A 13,932-nucleotide genomic window follows, 5' to 3' on the forward strand; every position below is an offset into this window, starting at 1 on the left:
ATGAGAAAAAGTACTCGTTGTAAAGTTATACTGTTATGGCAGAACAGAGTAGTCTAATGTTTTTCCGGTTTTGGTTCTTGTGAACTCTGACATCGATTCGTTCCAAATTTACACTCTCGGGGCATAATAGAACAATATAATTAGGTTTTACTCCTTATTCGATTCAATGAGAAAAAGTGCTCGTTGCAAAGTTGTACTGTTATGGCGCAACTGAGTAGTCTAATTTAGTTCCGGTTTTGGTTCTTCTGAACTTTGACATCGATTCGTTCCAAATTTACACTCTCGAGGCATAATAGAACAATATAATTAGGTTTTGCTCTTTGTTCGATTGAATGAGAAAAACCTCTAGTTGCAAAGTTATACTGTTAAGGCTCAACTGAGTAGTCTAACGTTGCTCCGATTTTGGTTCTTGTGAACGTTGACATCATTTCGTTCCAAATTTACACTCTCGGGCATAATAGAAAGTTTTTACTCCTTGTTCGAAAGAATGAGAAAAAGTACTCGTTGCAAAGTATTTCTGTTATGGCGCAACAGAGTAGTCTAATGTTGTTCCGGTTTTAGTTCTTGTTAACGTTGACATCGATTCGTTCCAAATTTACACTCTCGAGGCAAAATAGAACAATATAATTAGGTTTTACCCTTTGTTCGATTGAATGATGAAAAGTACTAGTTGCAATGTTATAGTGTTAGGGCTCAACTGAGTAGTCTAACGTTGTTACGGTTTTGGTTCTTGTGAACGTTGACATCGATTCGTTCCAAATTTACACTCTTGGGGCAAAATAGAAAGCTTTTACTCCTTATTCGATAGATTCAGAAAAAGTACTCGTTGCAAAGTTATACTGTTTTGGCGCAACCGAATAGTCTAATATTGTTCCTGTTTTCGTTCGTGTGAAAGTTGACATCAATTCGTTCCAAATTTACCCTCTCAGGGCAAAATAGAAAGCTTTTACTCCTTATTCGATAGATTGAGGAAAAGTCCTCGTTGCAAAGTTATACTGTTACGGCGCAACAGAATAGTCTAATATTTTTCCGATTTTGGTTTTTGTGAACGTTAACCTCGATTCGTTCAAAATTTACAGTCCTGGGGCATAATAGAAAAATATAATTAGAATTTACTCTTTATTCGACTGAATGAGAAAAAGTACTCGTTGCAAAGTTATACTGTTATGGCGCAACAGAGTAGTCTAATGTTGTTCCGATTTTGGTTCTTGTGAACGTTGACATCGATTCGTTCCAAATTTATACTCTCGGGGCATAATAGAACAATATTATTAGATTTTACGCTTTATTCAATTGAACGAGAAAAAGTACTCGTTCCAAAGTTATACTGTTATGGCGCAACTGAGTAGTCTAATGTTGTTCCGATTTTGGTTCTTGTGAACGTTGACATCGATTCGTTCCAAATTAAAACTCTCGGGGTATAATAGAGCAATATAATTAGGTTTTGCTTTTTGTTCGATTGAGTAAGAAAAAATACTAGTTACAAAGTTATACTGTTAGGGCTCAACTGAGTAGTCTAACGTTGTTTCAGTTTTGGTTCTTGTGAACGTTGACATCGATTCATTCCAAATTTACACTCTCGGGGCATGATAGAAAGTTTTTACTCCATGTTCGAATGAATTAGAAAAAGTACTAATTACAACGTTATACTGTTATGGCGCAACAGAGTAGTCTAATGTTGTTCCGGTTTTGGTTCTTGTGAACGTTGACATCGATTCGTTCCAAATTTACACTCTCGGGGCATAATAGAAGCTTTTATTCCATTGATGCCATAGAATGAGAAAAATGTAACTCAAGTTAAAAGTATTTGTTTATTGGCGTTTTGAGTAGTTCTAATTTAGTTACCGAGTTTTGTTTTGTGAACTTGACATTGATTGTTTCCAATTTCACTACGGGGCATAAGGAACAATATATTAGGTTTTGCTCTTGTCCGATTAAAGAGAAAAGTTTAGTTGACCAAAGTATATACTGTTAGGAGCTTCAACTGAGTAGAATTTACGTTGTCGGTTGAGCGTATATGATCAGGACTTAGATCAGGAGCAAACACGAACCGTTGGCTTTCTCGTAGAAACGTTGACATGTTTCGCTTCCAAAATTTCACTCTCGGGGGCATAATAGAAAGATGTTGTACTTTGTTCGATAGTAATAGCAAAAAGTCTCGTGCAAAGTTATATACTATTATGGCGCACAGAGTAAGACTAATGTTGTTCCGGTTTGGTTCATAATGTAATTTTAACTTCGCATTGTTCCAAATTTACACTCTCGCGGGCATATAAGATATATGATTAGGTTTACTCTTTATTCGATTCAATGAGAAAAGTACTCGTTGCCAAGTTTATCTGTTCTATGCGAACTGAGTAGTTAATTTAGCTTCGGTTTTGCGGTCTTTGTAACTTTGACAGTCGATTCAGTTCCAATTTACACATCTCGGGGAATAATAGACAATATAATTAGGTTTTTGCTCTTTTGTTCGACTTGAATGAGAAAACTCTAGTTGCAAATTATTACTGTTGAGGGGTCAAATGAGTAGTGTAACGTCGTTCCGGTTTTGGTTCTTGTGAACGTTGACATCGTTTCGTTCCAAATTTACACTCTCGGGGCATAATAGAAAGCTTTTACTCCTTGTTCGATAGAGTGAGAAAAAGTACTCGTTGCTAAGTTATTTTGTTATGGCGCAACAGAGTAGTCTAATGTTGTTCCGGTTTTAGTTCTTGTTAACGTTGACATCGATTCGTTCCAAATTTTCACTCTCGGGGCAAAATAGAACAATATAATAAGGTTTTTCTCTTTGTTCGATTGAATGAGAAAAAGTACTAGTTGTAATGTTATAGTGTTAGGGCTCAACTAAGTAGTCTAACGTTGTTCCGGTTTTGGTTCTTGTGAACGTTGACATCGATTCGTTCCAAATTTACACTCTCGGTGCATAATAGAAAGCTTTTATTCCTTGTTCTATAGAATGAGAAAAAGTACTCGTTACAAAATTATACTATTATGGCGCAATCTAAAATCGAGTCGGTGGTCAATCGCTCCTTCAGCTCTTGAAAGCTTCTTTCGCAAGCTTCATTCCATAGGAATTTAGCTCCTTTATGTGTAAGTCGAGTGAGAGACGTAGACATCTTTGCAAATCCTTCTACAAAACTTCAGTAGTATCCGGCCAAACCAAGGAAACTCCGAATCTCGGTGACATTAGTCGGCCTAGGCCAATCTTTAATCGCTTCAATCTTCTTTGGGTCCACTGCGATTCCTATTTCAGAAATTACATGTCCCAGAAATGCCACTTCTCGAAGCCAAAATTCACATTTCTTTAACTTTGCAAACAATTTCTTTTCTCGAAGTGCTTGTAATACCACTCTTAGATGATTTTCATGCTCCTCGTCACTTCGAGAATATATCAAGATATTGTCGATAAACACGACCACAAACCTATCCAAATAGGGCTTAAAAACACGATTCATTAAATCCATAAAGACTGCTGGGGCATTTGTCAGTCCAAATGGCATAACTGTAAATTCATAATGCCCATATCGTGTCCTAAAAGCGGTCTTGGAAACCTCTTCAGGCTTGATCTTAAGCTAATGATAACCTGATTGCAAATCAATCTTAGAATACACTTTCGATCCTTGCAGCTGATCGAATAAATCATCGATTCTGGGTAATGGATATTTATTCTTGATTGTAACTTTGTTGATTTCTCGATAATCCACACACAATCGAAGTGATCCATCCTTTTTCTTAACAAATAATACCGGTGCTCCCCAAGGTGACACACTCGGTCGAATGAAACCCTTATCCAATAAATCTTGTAATTGTGCCTTCAGCTCTTTCAATTCAGCGGGTGCTATCCTATAGGGTGCTTTTGAAATTGGGGTAGTCCCAGGGACAAGATCTATCACAAACTCAACTTCCCTATCAGGTGGCATACCCGGCAACTCAGCTGGAAACACATCCCCGAACTCCCGCACAACCGGAATATCATCAATCTTAACGGTTCCTCCGTCACTCACAGAAATACTAGCCAAATAGGCTACACAGCCCCTCCGAATCAACTGTCATGCTCGCGAAGAACTAATAGTCATTGCGAACGATGAACTCTGACACCCCTTATAAATAAACTCCTGCTAACCCGGCTCCCTAAAGGTCACCGTTCTGTTCGTGCAATCTATGGTGGCATAATACTGGGTCAACCAATCCATACCCAATACTACATCAAACTCTCCAAGTTTGTGTAGTGCCAAAAGATCCACTGGCATAATCCAATCGCCTACCCGAATTGGGCAGCGAGGGCAGAACTCACGAACATCTAGGGTATGTCGGGTACAATCACTCGTCCCAGATGCAAAGTAGGTACTACCTGAATGCTATGCAACTCGGCGAACTGCCGATCAATAAAAGAATGCGAAGCACTAGTATCAAATAATGCACGAACACGAATATCATAAAGCATAATGATACCTGCTACGACCTCCTCTGCTGCCGCGGCCTCCTCTGTCTGGGCGGCATACATACGCCCACTCGAACCCTGCCGAGGACTATCAGACTGCCGCTGTCCCGGTGGTCGTCTGTACTGCGAGGGTGCTGTCGGGGTCCCTTGGCTCGGAGCTAAAGATGCAGGTGCTGATGCCGATGAAGGTGCAGGTGAAGAACCTCTCGGGCACTCTGAGCGAAAGTGGCCCTCCTGACCACAAAGGAAGCACTTACCCCCACGTTGTGGACACTGTGGCGGTACGTGAGGCCTACTCAGATAACACAACGCGGCGGTGGACGCCGCTCGGGTGCTCCACGACGTGCTGAAGAACCTCGACCTCTTGATTGGCCCGGCTGGCCCCACGGATACTTCGGCGGTCTCCTGAAGGGTTGCTGACCACTGCTCTCAGCTGCTGGCCGTTTTCCTTTACTTCGATCCACAATATCTCTTTCCTTCATAATTTTCGCCCCCTTCTCCACAATCAAAGCCCGGTTCACTACTTCCCTCTAAGTGGAAAGGTTTGACGCCTGGACCAATCTGAAAATCGCCGGCCGTAAACCTACCTCGAAAATCCGAGCCTTATCCTCATCATCTCGGACCACAAAAGGAACACAATGCAGTAATCGGGAGAACTCTCGTTCATACTCAGCTACTGTCCTGTCCCCCTATCTCAAGTTTCTTAAGTCCCTTTCCATTTGCCTTTTTACACTCTGAGGAAAATAGGTAGTCAACAGTAATTCCTTGAACCTCGTCCAGGTAATAGCGGACAAATCAGTACGTGGTTCCTCACGAATATCCACCCACCACCTGTAAGCCTCGCCATCGAGGTGGTGTGTCGCAAACCAAACCCGATATCGCTCCTCGACGAAAGTATCATAAAACAGTTTCTCCATGTGCATCAGCCATTTCTCGACTACCCAATGATCAGCTTTTTCTCTGTCAAAAATACGAGGGTTGCAACGACGGAATTCGTTCAATTGTTCCATAATCCGCTCTCGCTCCTCAGTCCCCACCATCTCTGGTAACACTGTCCCTGATGCCGCTACAGGTACTGGTGGTGGTACTACTGTCTCCTGTCGGGTCTCTGCCCTCGGAGCTACTGGGGGTGTGTCAGGTACTGGTGACTGTGCTCTCACTGTCGCATCCCTGTCTGGTACTGTAGGTATAGGATCAGGAATCTCTCTGTCGGTCGTCTACCGCAGTAGTAAATCCTCTAACCTCTTCATCCTGTCCTCCTGTCGACGCGCGGCATCCATCTACTGTCGCGCTGCCGCAGCCTGCTGAGCAACCAAATTCGTCAGCTTTGTGAGCTGATCCTACAACTCATGGATCCCACTGGATCCAGAAGTAACGGAGGTCCCCACTTCCTCTGCATCCGCCGCCTCAGCTGTCCCGGCGGCTTGCGAACGAGTCAAAGGCATCTTCAGCTGCAGCACCGAAAACAAATATAGATTAATAAAACCTATACTATTGAACCTTTACTTCAGGTATAAACCAACTAATCAAGCGAAAGAAATGAAATGTAACGCGTACTAACTTCCGATGTCACGTTGTCGGCCGCCAACGTGGCCCTCTGCAAAGTTAGTAATTGCACATTCCGATCAAACTCCTACTATTCGGAGTTTATACCTTACCCAATCAAAGTACTTTCGCTAACAACAACCTCAACTAGACCTCGTCTCTCACGAGCCTATTCTTATAGTCCAACCAGCCTAAGGTTTACTAGGTCTACTAAGACTCAACCCTAGGCTCTGATACCACTATAATCTGTCACGCCCGGGTACCAGCGGAAGCATATCCGGTACGTGCACAGACCCGCCATACACCTACAGTATATAAAGCGTCTACAAGAAAGCGAGTCGATAGGAGAAAACATAGAAAATTCCTATCCTGATATCAGAGCATGTATAAGTCAACAGGACTATCAACAAAAGAACAAGAGTATCCAACTCAAAATATAAGTACAAAAGAAAGTACTAAAACTATAACATCTGGATCCAAAGACTCATATACAACACAGGGTACATCACATAATATTTAAATGCATAGTCTCCTATAAACGACACACCATTAGCCGACCCGAGTACAAGTATCGGATAGCACCTCCTAGCAATGTCTAAGCAGACGCACTCCCTTACCACGATCCCTAGCCCTGCCTGTAACGGCCTGTAAAAACATGCAACAATAAAAAGCGAAACTATTAACAATATGTCCCAGTGGTAAGTCCGCCACACTCAGCGAATTACACCACTAGCACTCATAGTACTAAATGAAAGAAGCGATAATTGCACTATATTACAGCAGTGTTAACAGGTAATCGCATCTAATCAACATCGTAAACATGATTCTACATAATGAACAACTAAATAATCGAAGCATAGCAACTACTCATAAAAAGAGCAAACATGATTGTAACTAAATACTAATATCACATAACTAACACATCATACGGTCCTTGCATTAGTACTTTATTTTCATTCGTAAGGACCATCCTCAAATAGTCCAGCTTCGCCGTGCCTAAATGAACCGTGTAAGTAATACACCCCAGCAATCCCACTTCCGTCACCCAACCCGCACGGCAGCAATCACTCCGTAGCCAACTCCGAGCCGCTGAGGGAGCGACCTACACAACGTGTCGAATTAGCACGATGCTAACAACAAAGTCCCATAGTCCAAACAAGCCAAACATTATGCATAGTATCCCTATTTCTTACACTCTACGATCTATTATCGGAATTCTAATATAAAACAATACAATAGCTAGCATCCCACTAGATTAAAAGCACATTGAATAACTATCATAATGGCATTAGAACTTTCTAAATCTCCATGTACTAATCAACATCACAAGTAATGCATTGTTGCTATTACTGAAGACATAATAAGTCCATATTACTCAATTGAACTAACAAAACACACTGACATAAAACAAATAGGCATGAGTCTCTACTTCATGGAGTTCCATTTCCCTTATTCAAACGTATAACACAGACTGTTTCAAATCCTTAGCGACCATATAGTACAAAAACCAACACTATATAAATTAAAGAAATATAGAACATAGGGTAGCTTCACTTGCTTAGTAGGTCAAACCCCCTATTACAGTCTCAAATCATTCCACTACGTCCCGAAATTCATACTCTACTAGCTTCAAACCTGCTGAAAAAAAGCATCAGAACCGGCTCGAGACATTACATTAAGATCTATCCAATTTCGGCAAAACATGCTTAATAAAAAGCTAGTAATTGAATCCTGGTTTGGGTTACATTATACCTCAAATGTATCCCTAAGAGTCATCACAACTCACCGAACACAATCCAACCCAATCGTAGCCGCTGCAAAACGACATCAAATGGTTACAAAATGCAGTATAACGCATTAAAAGCCGAAATCTTGAATCATTCTAACTAATTCCGCTACCCCAGTAAAAATCCCTCCAAACCAACTCTAAGACACAGTTCAGCTCAAAGTAAAAAAAAAAGTTTTCCCCGCAAACCTGCTCGAATACATCCTTCCAACGCGTTAAGTTACTCAGTAGTGCAAATAGCTTGAAATACTCATAATAACTAATTTAACCCTGTCACCTTAAAGCAACTTTCACTGAAACATACCGAAAAACTCTCTACATACGAACAGCCCCTACATCAGTTGGAAAGCAAGGGAAATCCAATCAGCGAAAAATTCAATACGAAACCACAATCAAAGAGAATTAAGCTAATTACCGCTCTTCAAACAATTCAATTTCCCGGGGAAAACCTCAATAACGAAACTCAGTAAAGATACTCCCACCCACACCCAAAACTCCCCTGGCGTTTCCAAACCAGCGAGCGACGACGCGCAAGAAAATAAACTCATTCGGCGATCTCCAATCGAAGGGAGAGAAACCCTAGAGAGAGAAATGAAAAGTAAGCTGCTTCAACAGGGTCTAAGCAAACTTCACTGACACACGTGGTCGACTGGAGTCATAAATAAAATCAATACCCAAAGACCAAAAAGCCCTGCTGCCACACCAGCTGCTGCGCTATAGCTGCTAAATTCCGGTAACAGCATAATGCCTGTACCGGTACACAACAAATTACAGAAAAAGTGCCACAATCACTTCTCTTTACCATCCAATCCCCTAACTGTCCAATAACCTTGCCCAAGCCTTTTAACATATAGATAAGATCAACATATCCTTCCTCACACTACGAACTTCCAATTTGCATAAGTTCAGTTGGTATTACACTAAATTTGTCCGGTTTTAGTTCTTGTAAACATTGACATCGATCGTCCAAATTACACTCCGGGCAAAATAGAACAATAAAATAAGGTTTTACTCTTTGTCATTGAATGAGAAAAAGACAGTTTAATGTTAAGTACGCTCAACTGAGTATCTAACTTGTTCCGGTTTGGTCTTGGAACGTTGACAATCGATATCGGTTCCAAATTTACACCTCCACCCGGGCGTAATAGAAAAGCTATACTCTTTCGAATAGAATGAGAAAAAGACTTCGTTCAAATTAACTTTTATGGCGCAACAGAGTAATCTAATGTTTTCCATTTATTCTTGAACGATGACATATCGATTCATTCCAAATTTACACTCCGGGGTAAATAGAAAAAAAGTAATTAGACATTTACTGCTTTATTCCATTAAATAAAAAAAGTACTCGATTCAAATTATACTGTATGTCGTAAACAGAGTATCTAATGTTTTCCGATTGTTGTTCTTGGAACGTTGACACGATTCGTCCAAATTTACACTTCCGGCATAAAGAACAATATAATCAGGTTTACTCTTGTCGATTGAATAAAAAAATATATTCAGTTATACTGTTAGGCTCACACTGAGAGTCCAACTATTACCGTTTTCTTGTAACTTGACAATTGATTCGTTCCAAATACACTCTCAGGGAATAATAATAGCTTTACTTAGCTTGCTTGATAGATCAGAAAAAGTAACTCGTTAGTAAAGTTATAACTTTATGGCGGAAACAAATAGTCTAAAATATTTCCGGTTTCGTTCCTGCTGAACTTTGACATCGATTCGTTCCCAAAAATTTACAAACTCTCCCGGGCAAATAGAACAATATAAAGTTTTACACCTATCTCCGACTTCAATAGAAAAAGGCTCGTTGCAACAGTTGTACTGTTATGGGCGCAACATACGTCCTAATTATTCCAGTTCTTGGTCTTCTGAACTTTGACATCGATAATCGTTCTCCAAAATTACATTACACTTTCGGAAATAACAAAAAATAAATTATTTTGCTTCTTTGTCGATCGAATAGAAAAATCTAGTTGCAATTTAAATTTAAGGCCAATTTGAGTAGTCTAACGTTGCTGCTCCGATTTTGGTTCTTAATTAACCCTTGACATCAGGTCGTTCCATATTTACACTCTCGGGCAAATAGAAAGCTTTACTCTTCTTCGATAGAATGAAAAAAAATACTCCGTACAAAGTTAATGTATATGCGTCAAGCAAGTATCATAATGTTTTCCGGTTAGTTCTTGTATAACGTGACATCGATCGTTCCAATTACACTCCGGCAAAATAGAAACAATTATAATAGGTTACTCTTGTTCGATGAATAAAAAATAACTAGTTGCAATTATAAGGTTAGCTCAACTTATCAACGTTTTCCGGTTTGGTTCTTGTGAACGTGACAATCGGATTCGTTCCAAATTACACTCTCATGATTAATAAAGCTTTACTCCTTGTTCGAATAGATGAGAAAAAGTATCGTTTAAAATTAACCTGTTGGCGACAGAGTAGTCCAATTTTCCGTTTTGGCTTCTTGTGAACCTTGACACTCGATTTCGTTCAAATTTACACATCTCGGCAAATAAACAATATAATTAGTTTTACTCCTATTCTTCAATGAGAAAAAGTACTCAGTTTCAAAGTTGTACGTAGCGCAACTAGTATCTAATTTTGTTTCGATTATGTTCTTCTGAACTTGACCATCGATTCGTTCCAAAATTTACAACCCTCGGTGCCATAATAGAACAAATAATTAGGTATTTGCTCTTTGATTATTAGAATAGAAAAAGCTCTAGTTGCAAAGTTATACTGTTAAGGCTCAACTGAGTAGTCTGACGTTGCTCCGATTTTGGTTCTTGTGAACGTTGACATCGTTTCGTTCCAAATTTACACTCTCGGGGCATAATAGAAAGCTTTTACTCCTTATTCGATAGAATGAGAAAAAGTACTCGTTACAAAGTTATACTGTAATGGTGCAACAGAGTAGTCTAATGTGGGAGAACTCCTGTTAGTAGTCCGCCACCGAACGAACCCCTTGCCTCAATTTGCGAAACCTCTCCTTTAGCCTTCGCTTTTCGGTGTCGGGGAAATAATTTTCAAACATCTCCTTCTTAAACTCCTCCCAGAGCATTGGTGGAAGGTCAGAGGGTCGATCCCGCTTCAACCGCTTCCACCACACCTTCGTCGCCTTGTCGAGGCAATGTGTGGCGAAAGGCACCTTATCTTTCTCCGGGGTGTATAGGTCCTCGAAGATGGTCTCCATAGAGTCTACCCAAGACTCCACCACCGACGGCTCCACTTTTCCCCGTTCAAAAGTTGGTGTCTTAAACTTCATGAACTTCATCAGAGCCGTCAGCGCACGTTCCCGCTCCACTTCGTCAGCCGTCGTATTGAGTGTCGCCGAACCCGAAGCTGTCGGAGGCGCACTTGTCAGCGGGGGAACCGCCGCCATCGGAACCGCCGCTATGCCCTCACCCTCAGCCTCTACCGGCGTGGGTGTCGAAGGTGCGGGCGGATCGCGATCTCCTACCGCCGTCGCGGCCGTCGCCGCTGCCGCTTGCCGCTCCACAACTTCCTGGAGTTGCTCGAATCGAGCCTCCTGGCGCTGCATCGCGCCCAACATTGCAGCGACCTGCTCCCGCAGCTCCTGCACTTCCTCCGATCTCGGCTGCGCGGGCTCCGCAGAAGGCGGTACCGGAGCAGACCTACGCACGTAACGCCTTGGGGACATTTGCTCCTGAAAAGCAACAACTCGGTTAGTTATCTCAATCCGATAACTTCCTCAACATTCACGAAATTAAACGTCCCGACAACGAAATCGGGCGGAAGCTCACAAGTGTTCCAGTTCTGGACTCTTAGCGCCGCGTCGTCGGCCGCCGACACAACCGCTACGAGCCGAGAAACTAGTATCACTTGGATCCGGCTCTATTCACGGGTAGAGACATAACACCAACTTCGACCCAATCAATCAACTTCCACCATCGCCATGGGTTCACATTCACTCACGTCCCTATAACCTTAGGGTTTACCAGCCTAGGGTCTCCTAGGTCATTCTAGACTCTCTCTTTACTTACTCTGGTGCTCTGATACCACTTTATCTGTCACGCCCCGAAACCGATACTAATTTGGTCCAGTTCGGGCGCATCGAACAGATGTCGAACGGACAGCACCTCCCCTGTCTGCCCAAGGCCAACAGCGAGATCATGTACAACAAGTTCCCAGGAAATTACTTGAATACATACATGATCACTGAACAACTACGAGGGGAGCACAATCAGTGCTAAACGACTAAGAGCAAGATACAAGTATAAGATATACAAGTAATGATAACGAGAGGAACATCTATCTATTACATTCATTCAGCCTTTATAATACAATTTGATTATACATTAAGCTTCTAAACATAATATAAAGCTTACATCTTCCAAAATATAAACATTAGCTTACATTCATTCCAGAATATCTCACATCCTATACATCATCTACTCTCAATGCATATAAAGGTGACTCTAATGCAGAAATAGGAAAGTAAGCTAATGCAACTAGGGCGCTAGGCCCTTACCGCGATGCTCGCCGTGTGAACTCGCGCTCGGCCCTGTAGCAAAATGGGGGTGAGAACTAACTTCCTTAGTTCCCAGTGGGTTCGGCCGCCGACTCCGCCGATCTCCTCACTAGGTCCAAGTGGGCACAAGCAAATAACCAGGTAGATAGATAGGTAATAAGCAAAGCGGTAAAGACAAGATAGTAAAACTACACTACTATGCCCGAATCATAAACATATGGATGCATGTACAATGAAATGGTAAACAACTAATCCGTCAACATGTCCAAAAAGTAAAGCTATGCACTTATTCATCAATCTCATTTACTTGTTTCTTAATCTCGTAGCTTCTCTGAAAGCTCGCCTACTGCTCACTAGCCATCTCGAAGGTATGGAGGGTCAACTCGCACTACGAACCGAGATCGTCTGCTGGGACCCAAAATAGGCAATCCCTTGGGATCCAAAATAGGCAATCCCACGTGACCAACTCCGGAGCGCACTACTTGTGTGGGGCTTCCATCACAAGATTTAAAAACAGACCGTGAGCATGATCCAATCTCCTCGTCTCGAGAATACCCTATCCTCTAGGGTTACAATCATCATATAGTCCATAGGCGTCGTATACACCAAGTTTAACATGTATCACTTGTTTTCTTATACACTATCAACTAGATTCCCACTCGTCCATTGGTTTACTATCGACTAGATGCCACTCGTTCTTTGTTTATCATTAGACCAACCATTGAGCCCATCTCTTTCTCTGCACTATAGGATTCACAAGTCTCGACCCAATCCTTATCGATCCACTATGTCAAGTATCCAATACATGCTACGATATCATCAAGGAAAGCATAAGGAAAGGCAATGCACAATCATCCTATAATGCAATAATACAAGATGCAGAATCGAAATGTACTAAGACATTGAAGGGAGCCCGATTGCTTCGGGATGGACGCCACCCACCTCTTGGTGATGCCACGATGATAGAAAACTCGACGTTGCGGTTCTTGCGCGTCGCCCTAACTCCTCGGGGCGAAGCGAGCCCTCAAGTACCCGATTCGGCGATTTCTCCGCACCCGCTCGTCGGATCGAGAAACCGACTTCGCCGACGCGTTCCGGGACCTAGCAATTAGGTTTGCGACCTAATAGATTAGATCAAAACCCTAGATTTCCAAAATCCCAATTCCGTGCCCTAGAATGGCAACGGGGGAGAAATCCGTGATGCGAGCTTCGATTGCGAGCCCGAACCACCTATTCATCTCCTCTAGGTTCCATTTGAACCAATTCTAAGCAATAAAACCCAATCCTAAGAAATCTATCATGGGTGGGTTTGGAGCTTACCTCTAAGCCAAGCTCCAAGCTCGCTCTAGCTTGAAGGAGAGAGGGAAGAAGACCTTCTTCTTCTTCTTCTTGGACTTCTTCTTCACTTCTTCCTCTTTTCCTTCTTTTCTTTCTTCTCCTTCTTCTTCTCCTTCTTTTCTTTCTAGAGAGAGAGAGAGGGAAAGAGTGTGGGAGGGAGAAAGAGCAAATGACAGGGAGAGAGAGGTCCCCCAACCTCTATTAAAGGTCATTTTGCAGATAGCTCCGTCAACTTTTCATCTTCTGAACAAGCCCTCTCTGGGCATTTTCGCAGTGAGGGACCGGTCCCAGCTCGGGGAGACCGGTCCCTGAGAGCCTTCC

At 42.1% G+C, this 13,932-nt stretch overlaps 1 protein-coding gene across 1 annotated transcript in view; it reads right to left on the bottom strand.

Annotated features, from left to right (window-relative positions):
• LOC109705809 overlaps positions 1 to 11,322 on the bottom strand; it is a 24,485-nt gene extending 13,163 nt beyond the window's left edge. The window contains exon 1 of the mRNA XM_020226586.1: positions 10,984 to 11,322. Within this exon, the coding sequence (XP_020082175.1) occupies positions 10,984 to 11,322 (339 nt within the window). The remainder of the gene's footprint in view (positions 1 to 10,983) is intronic.
• Positions 11,323 to 13,932: the final 2,610 nt, after the last annotated feature.

This window comes from Ananas comosus, unplaced genomic scaffold (genome assembly GCF_001540865.1).
Source record: "Ananas comosus cultivar F153 unplaced genomic scaffold, ASM154086v1, whole genome shotgun sequence".
Classification (NCBI taxonomy): Eukaryota; Viridiplantae; Streptophyta; class Magnoliopsida; order Poales; family Bromeliaceae; genus Ananas; species Ananas comosus.